The 14959-nt window shown below is 34.9% G+C and overlaps 2 protein-coding genes across 3 annotated transcripts; one reads left to right on the top strand and one right to left on the bottom strand.

The window, feature by feature from the left end:
* Positions 1 to 1737: 1737 nt before the first annotated feature.
* On the top strand, positions 1738 to 8905 carry LOC149910229 (uncharacterized). 2 transcript variants are annotated; one of them, XM_090111530.1, is made up of 9 exons: positions 1738 to 2594; positions 3739 to 4970; positions 5061 to 5221; positions 5481 to 5562; positions 5870 to 6078; positions 6163 to 6258; positions 6917 to 7034; positions 7720 to 8039; positions 8294 to 8905. In XM_090111530.1, exons 1-9 carry the CDS (start codon positions 2029 to 2031, stop codon positions 8507 to 8509), a joined length of 3000 nt encoding a protein of 999 aa, XP_089967656.1. In that variant the 5' UTR covers positions 1738 to 2028; the 3' UTR covers positions 8510 to 8905. The 2 variants fall into 2 exon arrangements, with proteins under 2 accessions (XP_089967656.1, XP_089967648.1); XM_090111522.1 differs by having other exon boundaries at positions 7717 to 8039.
* LOC149910228 (putative alpha-aspartyl dipeptidase) lies at positions 8686 to 14383 on the bottom strand. Its single transcript, XM_090111553.1, has 3 exons — positions 13960 to 14383; positions 9009 to 9572; positions 8686 to 8926 (listed from the first exon to the last, which is right to left on the bottom strand). The coding sequence occupies exons 1-3, from the start codon at positions 14121 to 14123 to the stop codon at positions 8863 to 8865; spliced, it is 792 nt and encodes a 263-aa protein (XP_089967679.1). The 5' UTR covers positions 14124 to 14383; the 3' UTR covers positions 8686 to 8862.
* Positions 14384 to 14959: the final 576 nt, after the last annotated feature.

Genomic DNA, 14959 nt, shown 5'->3' with positions numbered 1-14959 from the left:
CATAACTGCTCATATTGACTAGAGGTACTAATGAATAGCTAAGGTACCGTCCCTTATAGAAATCTGACGCGCTCGAGTAAATCCCAAAATCCCCTCTTGGCCTCCCCTACTACAAAGACGATTTACTAATAACTAGACTGTGCACCGCCAAAAAGAGGTTAGAGTGAGTGATTTAGTGTGGTTTTAGTTTATTTTTGTATAAATTAAACCAATGTAATTTAATATGTACCGGACATTATCTCACTCGGTTTTGTCCCATAATTTTTAAGCCATGGTCACCTAGTTAGAATGAGACAAGTTGGATATACAAGAACGCTATCACAATCACACGGATCGTTTTTTCCGCCATGATGTATAGTGTAAATTGTTGGTCAGGCCCTTAGGTCAGGCCATACTTTTTCGCAGTCGAATGTCTTTTATAAGAATGTCTTAGAACTTTTGATTATTGAAGATGCCGGTTTCCTGATATGTAATGTTTTCTTTTACCGTTTGGAGCATTCGTGTTGTAGATAATGTACGGATAAATTGATAAATCACTTTAATTTTTGCACGTTCGATATTCTAAGCATTGTCCATTGAGACCACTGAGACCCATTGCACCATTGGGGATAGTGGTGCTTTTCTTAAAATATGATAATTTATGTTATAGATATATGTATACATTTTAGATGCTCAAGAATGGCAATACGATTACTAGGTCATTGCCCGACACGATTTAGCGTGATTAAGCAATCGAACGAGATAATAACCTGTTAATTATACGTATCAGAGTGTTAGAGACAAATAAGAGCGACTTAAAACCCGCTCGTTAAAAATACGATATTGTTGGTATAACCTGATAATCCTGTTGATACATGGTGCGGGTTGCAATTCGACCTACCCAACCTACGCGGAGCTTCTATTTTTGAATAGTTTTTAAATAAAACCGATACCTAATCCCATATCAACTATCTTACCGCAAAAACTATAGACGGTTTATCTTTAAGCGCGGGTTCTCTTTAATCTGGGTTTAATTTGTTTGATGTGTGACAGATCCCTGGTTTAAAGTTAGACTGTGTTTAAATCACAGTTTAAATCATGGTTTAAATTGTTTTGTGGTAATACCACATATGCCCGTTTGAGCTAGCGCGCACGAGCAACTTTGTCTCCGCAACTTTTTTGTCTCTCCCATCAATTTGTATGGGGAGTTGCGTCGCTACGTGCGCGCACTTTCATACTAGCCCATAGGTGGGAGAGACAAAATAGTTGCGGAGACAAAGTTGCTCGTGCGCGCACTGTCTTTCACAACTTAACAGTTTCACATCAAAATACTTCATCTTTCAGTCAAAAGATTCGAAGATCTAAGGAAAAATGATGCGTTGCTTGTTAGCAGTATGTGGATATATCGATTAGAATTTTTCGTCAGATTTTTTGAAGTGAAACTTCTTTATCGGGGTTGGACAAAAATTTTGTGTAACAATTTTTGCGTTACGCCGTACACGCGTGACATTTTTGCGTTACGCCGTAACCGTGACATTTTTGCGTTACGCCATACTAGTGACATTTTCAAGGTCATAAAGAAGTTTCACTTCTTACGTGTGTACTCTAGTACACGCATACATTTTTTTTCTATAGGTGCCTATTGCCGTGATTGGCCGTGATATTGCCCGTTAAAAAAAGGAATGACCGTCAAGTGCTCTCCCTGATTGTGATAGTATATATGTTCTGTGGTCAAGTGTCACTTGTCATTTTCGTTTTGGAAAACCAAAATGCAGGCGTTCTTGTCTCTTGACTCTTGAATTTTGACTTAGGATTTTATTTTCCGGTGTATTATTTACAAGTGTACGAATTTTATTAAGTACCGAGTTTAATATTTTATTTGAGTTTAGGTTATACGAATTCAGAAAGATATATTCAGTACTGCCACTTTTAACTGATTTGTGAAAGCATCTTCGTGGTTACATTTAAGAAAATTGTGTTTGTGATGAATGTTTATTTTCATAATCGCTGTATTGTAGTTGATTAAAAGACAAATGTTTTTCAATTATAATGTCAAAACAAGGAAAAAGGAAAATTACTGTTGAATTACCAAAAACAAAGGACTTGTCGAATAGACCCAGTGTCTTCGAGCGTCTCGGTACTAAGAAGGCATCTAGTTCAAGTGCTAAAAAACCTGCTGAATATTGCAGGCAGTGGGCCCAACACGGCAGCTGTGCGTATGGTAAAAGTTGCAAGTTTGCTTCAACTCACACACTGATCAGCCCTTCGAAACAAAGAGCTGCTATCAAAGATGGTGACCAGAAGCGATTGCTAAAAGACGATGCGAAAAGTAGACTACATTCAACTGTTGTTGTGAGAACGGGTCGAAGTCCAGATGGTGAGATTGATAATTGGGACCAAAATGATTTGGAATATGCAGATACAGATGTTCTTGAAAAAAGGCGGCTACAGCTGCAACGTGAATTAGAATTACAACTGAAAATGGACTCTAATAAAGATATGAGTAAAGAAAAGAAAAAAGTGGTATCCAGTTCATCATCATCTAGAAGTTCTAGCACGTCAAGTGTGACATCATCCTCATCTGATGGCAGTTCCTCATCTTCATCCTCTGGCAGGTATAATATTATCATAGATTGTAAACATAATGTATATATGTCACATGATCCTAGGACTAGATGCATCACTTATGCATTTTGTTACAACTAGTTCAAACTCAAACATTTATTTATTTAATTAGACTTCTTCTAGAAGCACTTTTGAATCGTTATCATACCATAGTTTTACCAATTACCACTGATGCGGAAAGCAGTTTCTACAGAGAAGAAGTAAGAACCACCAAGAAACTACTAAGATGCTCTTTTAGAGAGTGGTAGGGTCAATATCCTATCCTACTTCCTACTAATATTATAAATGCGAAAGTTTGTGAGGATGTGTTTATGTGTGTTACTCTTTCACGCAATTTCTACTGAACCGATTACAATGAAATTTAGCACACATATAGAGGGTAACTTGGATTAACATGTAGGATAGGTTTTATCCCCGGATATTCCACGGGAACGGGAACTATGGATTTTTTCCTTCTTTCAAAACATATTTAAATATTTTTTAGACTGCATTATCTAAAAGAAGATTTTATGTTTTAGTTTATACAGGTTGTGGTGTAATAAATTGATAATTTGGTAACTGGAAATAGAGAATGTATGGTGGTTGTTAAATGATTGTTGTTCCAACATTGTTCTGAAATTCTATAAAAAATAACCTTTGCCACTCTGTCTGGTGCTGTGACTCCAAATGAAGGAATATTTTCGATCTTTTTCTTTGACACAGTATAGGTGGATAAATGCACTATCGAATATTAAACCATAATTTTAATTTGTAAATATTTTATACATAGTTAGTGGTTTTAAAGAAGATGTAACTCAAATTTCATGTTTTGCATATTTTTTTCTAAGTTTAATCTAATATGGTGTTAAAAAAAGATATTATGGTCACCAGTGTGCCAATTTAAGAAAAAAAAACATGCCTGTTAAATTCCTAATACATACAATGAGTTAAGAGTGTTAATTTTTAACAACTAAAATCCATAAATTTATTGCATTACTTGAAATTAACTAAAAAATGTTGATTTAAATTTTAAACTATCGTTTTATTAAATAAAATTTTATAAAAGTTGCTATGATGCTACCACCCTGTATATATATATATTTAAGTACTTAATAAATAAAAGATCTCTTATAATTGTATTTTAAATTTTTTAAGGGATGCTAAAAAAAGAGCAAAGAAAGGAAAATTAAAGAGAAATTCAAGTTCTTCATCAGATGGTGACACACCAGCTAAAAAGAAAATACTTAAAACTGATCCTGCAAAAAGAGATAAATCTGAAACTAAGAAAGGAAGTGTTAAAAAGGATGATAGATTGCAGAAAAAAAATGAGGAGAATAAAAAGAAAACTGTGACAAAAAAAGCAATTGGTAAGAAATCTCTTTCACCAGGTAAAAAGTCTGGTGGAACACCACCAATAACAACAAAAAGTTTACTATCAAAAACAACTTCGAAACATAGCAAATCTCCACAAAGGAGAAATCGAAGCGGATCACCACAATCCACAAGAGAGCGAGATAAAGAGAGGGACCGTGGCAAAGAAAAAGAAAAAGACAAGGAGCGCGATAAGGAGCGAGAGCGAGTACGAGCGCGTAGTAGGTCTCCTAAAAAGGGTAGATCTCGCTCTCCACGTCGTCATGGGTCTAACCCAAAAGAACCAAGGCGGAAAGAAAGCGTAGAACGAAGCAGACCTGTGTCACCAAAAAAACCAACACGAAGAGAAGGCAGTGTAGAACGACACAAAAAACGATCAGCTAGTAGAGAACGCGACCGTCGTAGGTCCGCGGAAAGAAAAAAAGAAAAACATGAAGAAAAAGACAGACATGACAGAAAAGATAGAGGCAGAGATCGTAATAATAAGGACACTAAACGAGATGATAAGCGTCGCGGCAGAGAGCGAGGCTTAGGAAGTGGAAGGTCGGACAAAGGATTGGAAAAACCAAACAAACCAATGCAAAGGCTACTCCCTCGGCCAGAAGAGCGTTTAGCTGCTTTAGCAGCCATATCTAATAGAGCCCTCGAAACTGATAAAAATCCATCTTCTTCGAAAGATAGGCAAGATTCCCATTCTGAAAGAGGGGGAAGAAAGCAAGACCGACTTGAAAGAGATCGATCTATCAAAAGAGACAGAATGGATAGTATGGATAGGGAACAAGGTGATTATGATATGGAACGACAATATGATCATGGGCATAATATGGAGCATTATGATAGAATGGATGATCGTTATGGTAGTATGCCACGAGATAGCGATAGGTCTCCAGGCTACATTCAAGGAAGAGATAGGCATTATGATCCAGGGTATGATATGCCTGGCCCATCCAGAGGCTATCCCGAAGATGAAGACAGAATGTATGGTGAACCTATGGGAGATTCCCGTGTAGATATGGGTTGAGTTTTTATTTTCATTTAAAATTATCTTTTTTGAGTTAACAAATATTGATCAAAGTTTTTTAATAACATTAAATTTATTATTACAGGTTACGACGATCGTCGCCATCGGGACCATTCTTGGGAAAGACGATCTGGTTCATTGGACCGTGAGCGTGGCTATATGCATCATAAAGAATGGGACAATGAAGATTATCGTGGATCAGGTGATTGGGGCCGGGAACGGCACTGGCCTATGCATGAGTCTCAGGTAATTTACTATGAAGTATGTGTGATGGCATCAATTATTTTAATAAGCAAATCTTTCCTCTTTGGCTCTAGGTTGCTTTATATTACAAGACTGTTTATTGGAATGAGTTGATAGATTATAGGAAAAGAAAAGAACCTGCCTGCCTTATCCTGTCCCATATATTCCTTGGCTGTCCCAGTCCTCATGCTGGTACGAAATTATGCTTATTCATTATCTATTATGGTGTTAATTCATAATTAATATGTTTTATGATTGGCAGATGAGCGAATGGGGTGATAAAGAACAAGACGAAGGCTGGCGCCATCGAGGTCATCCAGGCGCTCATCGCAATCGTATGCATGGTATATAATTATAATTTAATTGTGGGCTGTCTCTTGAAGTTAAAAATTATTAACACATATACTTTTATATATATGAGACTAGCTTTCCGCCCGCGGCTTCGCCCGCGTTTTCAGAGAAAACCCCGCATAGTTCCCTTTCCCGTGGGATTTCCGGGATAAAACCTATCCTATCTCTCAAGTTGGATCGAACTGCACATGGTGTGCGAATTTTATTATAATCGGTTAAGTGGTTTAGGAGTCCATTGAGGACAAACATTGTGACACGAGATTTATATATATTAAGATTATAACCGATTATACCTTTCAGATGATTATAACCGTGGAATGAGAATGGATCATGGACGTAATGACAACAATAAACGAAGACCACGAAACGAAACAGAAGTATCGAAAGATATCGCAGCCCAAGCCCCCATAGCTTCAGCGCATGAAGAAACAGAAGTGGATGACAAACCAATACCAGATGATTTGAGTGAAATTAGTGATGATCCTGATGATATTTTAGAACGTGATGATGTAAGTGCTTGTTCTAGTATAAAAAAATTGATTTATTTGTATATAAAATGAAAGTATTACACAAATATTTATAACTTTATACAGATGCTTGATCAGACTGTTGATGAAGATAGCCAAACAGAAAAGTTAGGGGACGAAAGTAAATCAAAACTTGAGGGTGGAGAAAAAGAAAATACCCAGGTGAAGACAAGATAATATTATAGCCAGTAATGTATTATGTAATGCATATGTTACGGCTAAAGGTAGGTGAGAACATAAACTTAAGATTAGCCGGCTAAACTTAGGTTTATTTTCGACGAGGTGTTAATGTTAGTTTGTTCTATCTTTAGCCGGCTAAACTTAAGTGTAACCGCAGGCCCGTGGCTAAAAATGTCGGGGTGGGTAGATTTGGTTACTATAATACATGTAAGGAACAGGGCGAGTGTTTTCTGGCACTTCGCCGGCTGCTGCCGCAGCACGCTCGCTGCGCTCGCTCGGCTCGTGCGGGTCTTAAGAGTTCTAACCTAACCTAACCAGCTTTCTGCCCTGAGTCGGGGTGGGTAGATTTGGTTACTATAATACATGTAAGGAACAGGGCGAGTGTTTTCTGGCACTGTGCGGGCCCCTCAAGCCCTCCACCGGCCCGGCGCTAACCAAATCTACCCACCCCGACATTTTTAGCCACGGGCCTGCGGTTACACTTAAGTTTAGCCGGCTAAAGATAGAACAAACTAACATTAACACCTCGTCGAAAATAAACCTAAGTTTAGCCGGCTAATCTTAAGTTTATGTTCTCACCTACCTTTAGCCGTGACACATATATCAAGTGGGTATAATAAAAAAAAATTGTCATTTTAAGGAAACAAACGGCGCCTGTGAGGAGAAAGATTCACAAGATGGTAAGGATGAGGATGATGTTGCCAATCTGGATTTCGAGGAAATATCCGATGGCGAGCTTGAGGAAGAGAAAACGCGAAGTAAGTGTACAAATTTATCATCACTAGGTTATTATAATTCCGATAACAACAAAGATCGTCAAAGAACGTAAAAGTAACTCAATTTTATTTTATTAAATTTAATTATTATTACTTGTATTTCATTAAAATTATAAATAATTTGGAAAATCCAAAAGTGCACGCCTCATAATTTTTTTTTAATAAATATTTATTAATTATTATTTTTGTTTATTTAATAACAATTAAACCACATCGAATCAGACCCTGAAAAATGAAAGGGTTCTATTCCTGAGCATACTCAAGCGTAAAAGAAAAAAAAAGACTCGATTAGTAAAGTATTTCGGTCGCTATCGTGTTAACAAGAAAAAGGATCCGCACATACAGACACACGGACGTCCAAGACAGAACTTTTTTAAACTGTTTTTTAACTAGTTTAAATAACAAAAATGACATCAAAAATATCATGAACGTTAAAAATAGTGTTTTTTCTTAATATGTGTGTGTATGTATTATCTTACAAGTGCAATGTATGATACATAAAGACATTTTAAGTTTGAAAAATCAGATGTTTTGCGCGAAGTGACAGTAGTACCCACCTCAACGCTTCGCTTATGAGGCGTGCAAAAGACTTGTAACTAACAAGTCTTTACTTTACTAAAACTATCTATCACAGTGTTTACAACTAAATATTGACGTATTTTAGCAGGTCTTGGGGATGCTTTGGGCGTCGATTGGGCTAGTCTCGTGGCTGATGTTAACCGCCGTGAACAAAAACCTCCAACGGGCGGTGCGCGAGATAGATGGCGACCTGAAAGGGTTCTTGCAAGGCTCGGTCTATCAGTAAATATGGCAGGAAAGGATAAGGTACAGAAAATATTGGAAAAGAATGGAGAATCAGCGAAGTTGGAAAATGAATCGCATACAACCAGCGATGGGACAACGTTAACAAATGGTAAACATGAAGAACAAGATAGTGCTTCAAATGTACCAGACGTTAATGATCTTCATCCAGTTGCGTCAATACAGGTATTTTATGCAATGTGTTTCATGTTACATAGTGAGTTACTAGTTAATATGCACAAGTAGAGTATGTAATTATGTATCATTTAATTGTGTAAAATGGGATTGTGCACCTTAGAAATATGATAACTTTAATTTAGAAGTATTTTTAAAATGTGTAAGAATATATTGTATGTTAATATTTATGCGTATAAAATATCAGTGAATTTGATTTGTCAAATATGTTATTTAGTAAATTATACTGTAATTTTTTATTAAAGGTGGCAATGGAGAAGAGAAAACGGCAGCGTGAAGTGCTCTTCGGTTTGGGTTGCGAGATCACGCGCGGGCTAAGTGCAAGAAGAGATTTAGCTCTGCGGAGGTACTTGTGTCACTTGCCCGCCGCAGAGCGCATGGGACAGGCGAGAGTCGCCCCACAAAACTCTCTGTTCCAAGCGGCACGGGCCTTGCTCATGGAAGCCCCAGTCAGCGGCTGACATCGACGCAGTCACCCTTACAGTGGTAGACTTTAAAAGTGAACTGTGCTGGATTGTCAAATGAAAAACTATAGTGTAGATCATGAATGTAACAATGAATCTGCTACTTTGCAGAATCTTGAAAAATTATGGTGAACACTCTGCCTTGCACAAGATTTAGTTAAAAATAAATAGTATGCAGTGAAGTAATATTTTATTAAACATTTGTTAGAATTGACACTTATTTCATTAAACAGCATATTCAATGCAATAATTTACTTTTATAAATAAAAAAATATATTCTTAGGAATTACGATAGGTTGCGGCTGGCATTCTGCATAGATATATGACACTATGCACATTAGAATTATATTTTAATTTTTTTCTAATAAAAACGACACATCTGTGCCAACATCATACTCGATTTTCTTTTCATTCCTGAAAAACAAATAATGGATTTTTTAATTAATATTTTATGTTCTATGTATGTAGTTTCTGTTTATATAAACATTATACTTACTTTTTGAACACAACAGCACCAGCCACTCCTTTTAAGATAAGAGAGTTCCCATTGACAAATAGAATTGAACCCTCTCTCAATCCTAGTACTGAATTAGCATGGTCCATTTCCATATATTCACTTATTCTTTGGTCTCTGGTCTCTCCTTTGTGGGTTTCACTCTCAACTTTATCAATATAATGAGGATTTATATTGAATGGAACAAGACCAATACCATCAAAGCTGGGAGGATAAATAATTGGCATGTCATTTGTTGTATGAATACTTTTTGTTGCTACATTTGTTCCTGCACTACTTCCCATATACACCAAGCTTCCATTGTCCACCCTTTCTTTTATTAACTGTACTATTTTTTTTTCATATAATCTGCTTAGTAAAAGAAAAGTATTCCCTCCGCCTATAAAGATACCTTTTGCAGTTTTTATTGCATCTATTGGGTCTCCATATGTATGCAATCCTTTCACAGAAAATCCCCATGGGTTGATGACTTCTTTGATTTTATTTGTATAGCCGTCAAAATCGTTTTGTGCATATGGTACAAATATTAATTCCTCAACATTGTTCCTAGAAGAAGTATGCTCATTGCTATTACAATTTTAATCAAATTACTGAATTTTATATCACAATGTAGGATAGTATAATTATAGTATTAGTATGTTCAATCAAAAGGTCTGCAAAAACAGCAAAGAAGCATTTAACATAATTAACATTTGCTTACTACTAAATAATAATATGAAATACATAGAATAACAGTCAATAAGCAGTATAACAATACTATTGGGTCTTGCTATTATTATCTTATATCAAATAGAGCATATGAAAAATGGAATAAATGAGAATTCAATTCGACCTCAAAATTTCAATAAATAGGTAGTAGTTAGGGAGCCAGCAGCAGATTTTATGACCAAGTTCCTCTCAAGCGGTAATTTGTAAAATGCATCAAAGTATAGTATTATGAAGCCTCGTGAACGTCAGCTGGAGCTCGGTTGGGGGGATGAGCGGCTGTAGCCTCCCACGCACGTAGGAAAAAAAAATATATTCAGTCATTTCCTCTCAGCTAAAAATTTGTCAAATTGTAGCTAACCCAATATCTCAACGAAAAAAAATAATCAGCTGGTTACAACGTGGTGTATTGTACGTCAGCTGGTGTCTCGAACATGAAAAAAGAACAATTATTTTCCGTGATTTCCTCTCAAACAAAAATTTACCTGATGATAGCTTATATGTAACTGTGGATAAATATATAAGTCAGCTGGCTGTATCTTGGTGGAAAAACCGTCAGCTGATACTTTGAAAGTTATTACATAGGAGTTAGACAGAAGCATCTATTGCCAATTTATATGCATCAGCTGACTAGGTTTTCCTCAACTTATTGCTAGCTGATTTTTTTTATTTATCGCATCAGTATATTAACAATCAGCTCACAAATTTTCATCTGAGAGGAAATGACGTATCTTTAATTATTCGACATTGCGCTTCAATATAAGAGTTAAGTTGAAATAAACATTCAGTATCAATATTTTTGAAACGAATAAGTATGAAATCAAATAATTTTATATATTTAAATAATTAAATAATCAATTAACAATAAATGAACTAGTTACTCGATAAATAATATTTATTATATAAACTTGATAAAACATGATAATGAGAACAATATGATTTATTCGTTTTCGCTCTGGCTTGAGTCACTTTCCTCTCTTTCCGATTCATTATCAGAGTCGTTATATACCAACGATGTAAGTTTTGCAGGACGTCAACATAAAGTCAGATTGAAATAATTTCTCGTAAATGTTAATAAATGTTAAATGAAGAGTTTGTTTGCCATATGTACGGATTTAATCGTCTAAAAAAGATCAATGATTAACGTAGTTATTTTTATTTAATACTTTTTAGTGTATTTTTCAACACGAATCCAACGAGCCCAAACTCGATACCTAAAGTTGAGTCAATATATTACCGAGTTCCTATGGCCACCTTCCGATTCCATCATCAAATCAGCTCTATATCACAATATACAGATACATACAGTAAGGAAACTTCATACAAAATGTTCGAAATGGCGCCCCCCCCATCAAGCGTGTTTACAAGGGTATTGAGGGGGATCGATAGTAGCGGGTGACACATCCACAGATTTTGAATATAGTATGGAAAAAAGTTTAAAGTGATGTCAATTCACATTAAATAAATATCGATTGTTTCAGTTTGTAGCCCTTTCAATAAATATATTTGTAAATACCGTATCTGACTACAAGTTAAAAAGAGACTATTTTTTAATTTCTATAGATATGGCAGTATGAGTTTTATATTATGTTGACATATTTTCTATCAAAATGATAGCTACAAATAGTACCTATTAGGAGTCCAGTCTGTTTAAAGATCGCATCTATTTTTTACGCAATCTAGAAGAGCACGAAAATATAAAAAAAGGAAACCTTAAAAAATCTTGTTTAAATTTATGCGCATAATTACGTAAATATTAGGGAAGAAAAAGATAGATATTATAATTATTGTATTTTTATCGATACGTGGCGTCTCCACTTTGTCAAGCACTAAGCCTGTCAAACTATTTTCTTTTTCTTCCTAAAACAAAAAGGTAAAGGTTCTATGCTCGTATAATAATAATTTTAATTTATTTTTGCATATTTTGTGTTTTTTAATTTAATTTAATTTATCGTTTTAAAAATAATTTAGTAGGTATACCTACATACAAGTAATTTATAAATTCTGGTTTAAAATAATTATTGAATATATGTATAATACAAATATCAAGCATTATAAATAATTTAGGTACATTAAATAGCCTTCGGCGTCCATAACAAAACTAGATTTCGAAATATAGCACTGATAAAAACGTATTTACTTTTACAAGCTGTATTAATTCGGATTGTTTCTTCTTGTAAATTCATATTTAGGCTACACCATTTTTGTATTTTAACGGGTTTTAATCTCCAAATTACCACAAAATCAACTGTGAAAAAAAGCAAACAGAAATACAGGCCGAATTGATAACCTTCTCCTTTATTTTTCAAGTCGGTTAAATATCAAAAAGTAACAGCCCTATAGCTATACGTCATAATTTCATGGGGGGGGCTTAGTTTCCTAACTGTATGTACGTAGTATATATCTGTCAACTGTGTCTATATCATGATAATGTTTCATCGCTATCCAATTTACATACGTATACAAAATTTCAGCTCAATCGGTTACCAGGAAGTGAATCAACTTTACTTGCTTCATTTCAATTAAGTCATCGAGATTAGACAAAAATGTTCATAAAATAAAAACTACTGGGCCTATCTGAATAAATCCGAATCCGAATTTTTATGGGACCAATTCGACACCATTCCGCATCAAACAAAAAAAAAAGAATCACGTCAATCGTTTCAGAAACCTCGGAGTAATCGGTGAACGGTTTGGACGAGAAACTACAGTGGGGAGCCCATGTCAACACCGCTGCAGGTAAGCTCAGTTCTGCTGCATATGCAGTCCGAAAAATAAGGCATCTCACCGATGAAGATACGGCTAGATTGGTTTATTTCAGCTACTTTCATAGCATTATGTCCTATGGAATTCTACTGTGGGGCAGGGCTGCAGATATAGAAACTATTTTTATCTTACAGAAAAGAGCCATTCGCTCTATATATAATTTACGTGCTCGGGACTCACTAAGAGATCATTTTAAGAATACTGGTATCCTTACTGTACCATCACAGTATATATTTAATAATATCTTGCATGTACACAAAAGCTCTGACTTAGACACGATTATGGCACAAGGAACAAGAATAGAATTGAAATGCCATTTTTCCGATTAGCTAAAGTTAAAAATTCATTTATGGGTCAAGGTATACGCTTATACAATAGAATTCCTCACAATATTAAAGTTCTAAATTTAAAACTTACATAAAAAATGTACTAGTTCAGAGAGCGTACTACAGTATTCAGGAATATATGGACGATAAAGACCCATGGAGGGTTGTCGCGTAAAAACCACAGGACAGTTCTTTGGCATATTATGTAGTTAGGTAGATATAAGTTACATATTATGTAAATTTATTGACATTATTTAAAAGAGCAACTATGGAGTTTCTTGCCGATTCTTCTCCATAGATACTGCTTTCCGAATCGGTGGTAAATGTTAAAAATACTATGTAATGACGATTCGAAAGTGCTACTAAATAGTAGTCTAATTGAATAAATGAATGTTTGAGTTTGAGTTTGTTTGTTTGAACATACATAAAAAAAACATACCGGCCGAATTGATAACCTCCTCCTTTTTTTTGAAGTCGGTTAAAAAATCAGCTAGCAATAAGTTGAGGAAAACCTAGTCAGCTGATGCATATAAATTGGCAATAGATGCTTCTGTCTAACTCCTATGTAATAACTTTCAAAGTATCAGCTGACGGTTTTTCCACCAAGATACAGCCAGCTGACTTATATATTTATCCACAGTTACATATAAGCTATCATCAGGTAAATTTTTGTTTGAGAGGAAATCACGGAAAATAATTGTTCTTTTTTCATGTTCGAGACACCAGCTGACGTACAATACACCACGTTGTAACCAGCTGATTATTTTTTTTCGTTGAGATATTGGGTTAGCTACAATTTGACAAATTTTTAGCTGAGAGGAAATGAATGAATGTATTTTTTTTTCCTACGTGCGTGGGAGGCTACAACCGCTCACCCCCCCAACCGAGCGCCAGCTGACGTTCACGAGGCTTTATAATACTATACTCTGATGCTTCTGACGAATTATCTCTTGAGAGGAAATAATGAACCCAATTTGCACCTGGCTCCCTAACCATAGGCAAATTCAATGCAAAACTTTTACTAAAAATGTGGATGGTATTTAGCTGTTTCTTTTAAAATCTAGTTATTCTTTAGCTTCTTTTCTGAGTAAATAATATCCCTCAGAATTTATAATTAACATTAAAGGCATTCTTACGTTTTTAAGAAATTGCATATCTCGTCTCTCGCAAACTCCAATAAAGAATATCCATGGCAATTTGATGAAGAGAGTAACAGAGCTTGTCTTTTTGTTTGCATTATATTTTGCGATATTCCACGTACACACACTACAAGATACTGAGATAATTGTGAATATCGCATTAATTATCTACACTTATTACAAGTAATCTATGTATTTTTTATCAGTAAGCGTTTTAATCTTCGATTTTATTATAATCTATTCAAACTTCATGTAGGTAATAAGAATATGTTTTGAAAATAACGTAGATTTATTACTATTGCACTATTCTTTTATTGAAAAAATACATTTAAGCACTGAATCATCACTGAATAAAATAATGGATTTCGCAATTCTGAACAATAGGTCGACCAGCAAATTAGCGTCAACATTGACAGACAGCTGATATTTCATATTTGACATTTACTTATTTGATAACAACAGCTGATCGTGAAGTATTTTTACGACTCGCAACCACAGTATAAATAGGTCTGTAGGTACATGTCGTAAAAATACGTTTCTCAACGGCCCTATTCAAAAATGGTTTTCTGAGTGGGAAGCTTTTGGAAAACATTTCTCTCATTTATCAAGTTTTTATGGTGGATTCAATATTTGCCTACGCCTATTTGTGGCTTTAAGAATTTTAGTTTTAAAATCTAGATAACTATGATATCATTTTTGAATATAAAGTAGGTACATGAAAAACATAAATCGTTTTTATTTTATGACAAAAAAAAAAACATCAGCAAATTATTTGGGTGAATCTCGTGACCGTGATTCTTAAACTGGCGTTGATGTGATTAAATTAATGTTTCTGTGTGTCCCTTTATATGGCTCGCTTCGCATGTCATTTTAATAAAACATATAGTACCTACCTATTATGGTAACTGCGATAGAACAATTTTATGGATTGAGAATACCTACTGTTAATATTAAACAAATTAAAATTTACTTATATAACTATATTTTTAATAAACAA

Source organism: Colias eurytheme, chromosome 2 (assembly GCF_061535395.1).
Source record: "Colias eurytheme isolate Ceu_HAF_F1 chromosome 2, ilColEury1 Martin Lab GWU primary, whole genome shotgun sequence".
Taxonomy (NCBI): Eukaryota; Metazoa; Arthropoda; class Insecta; order Lepidoptera; family Pieridae; genus Colias; species Colias eurytheme.
Note: the sequence above shows the minus strand (reverse complement) of the source record. Positions and strands in the feature narration are given on the sequence as shown.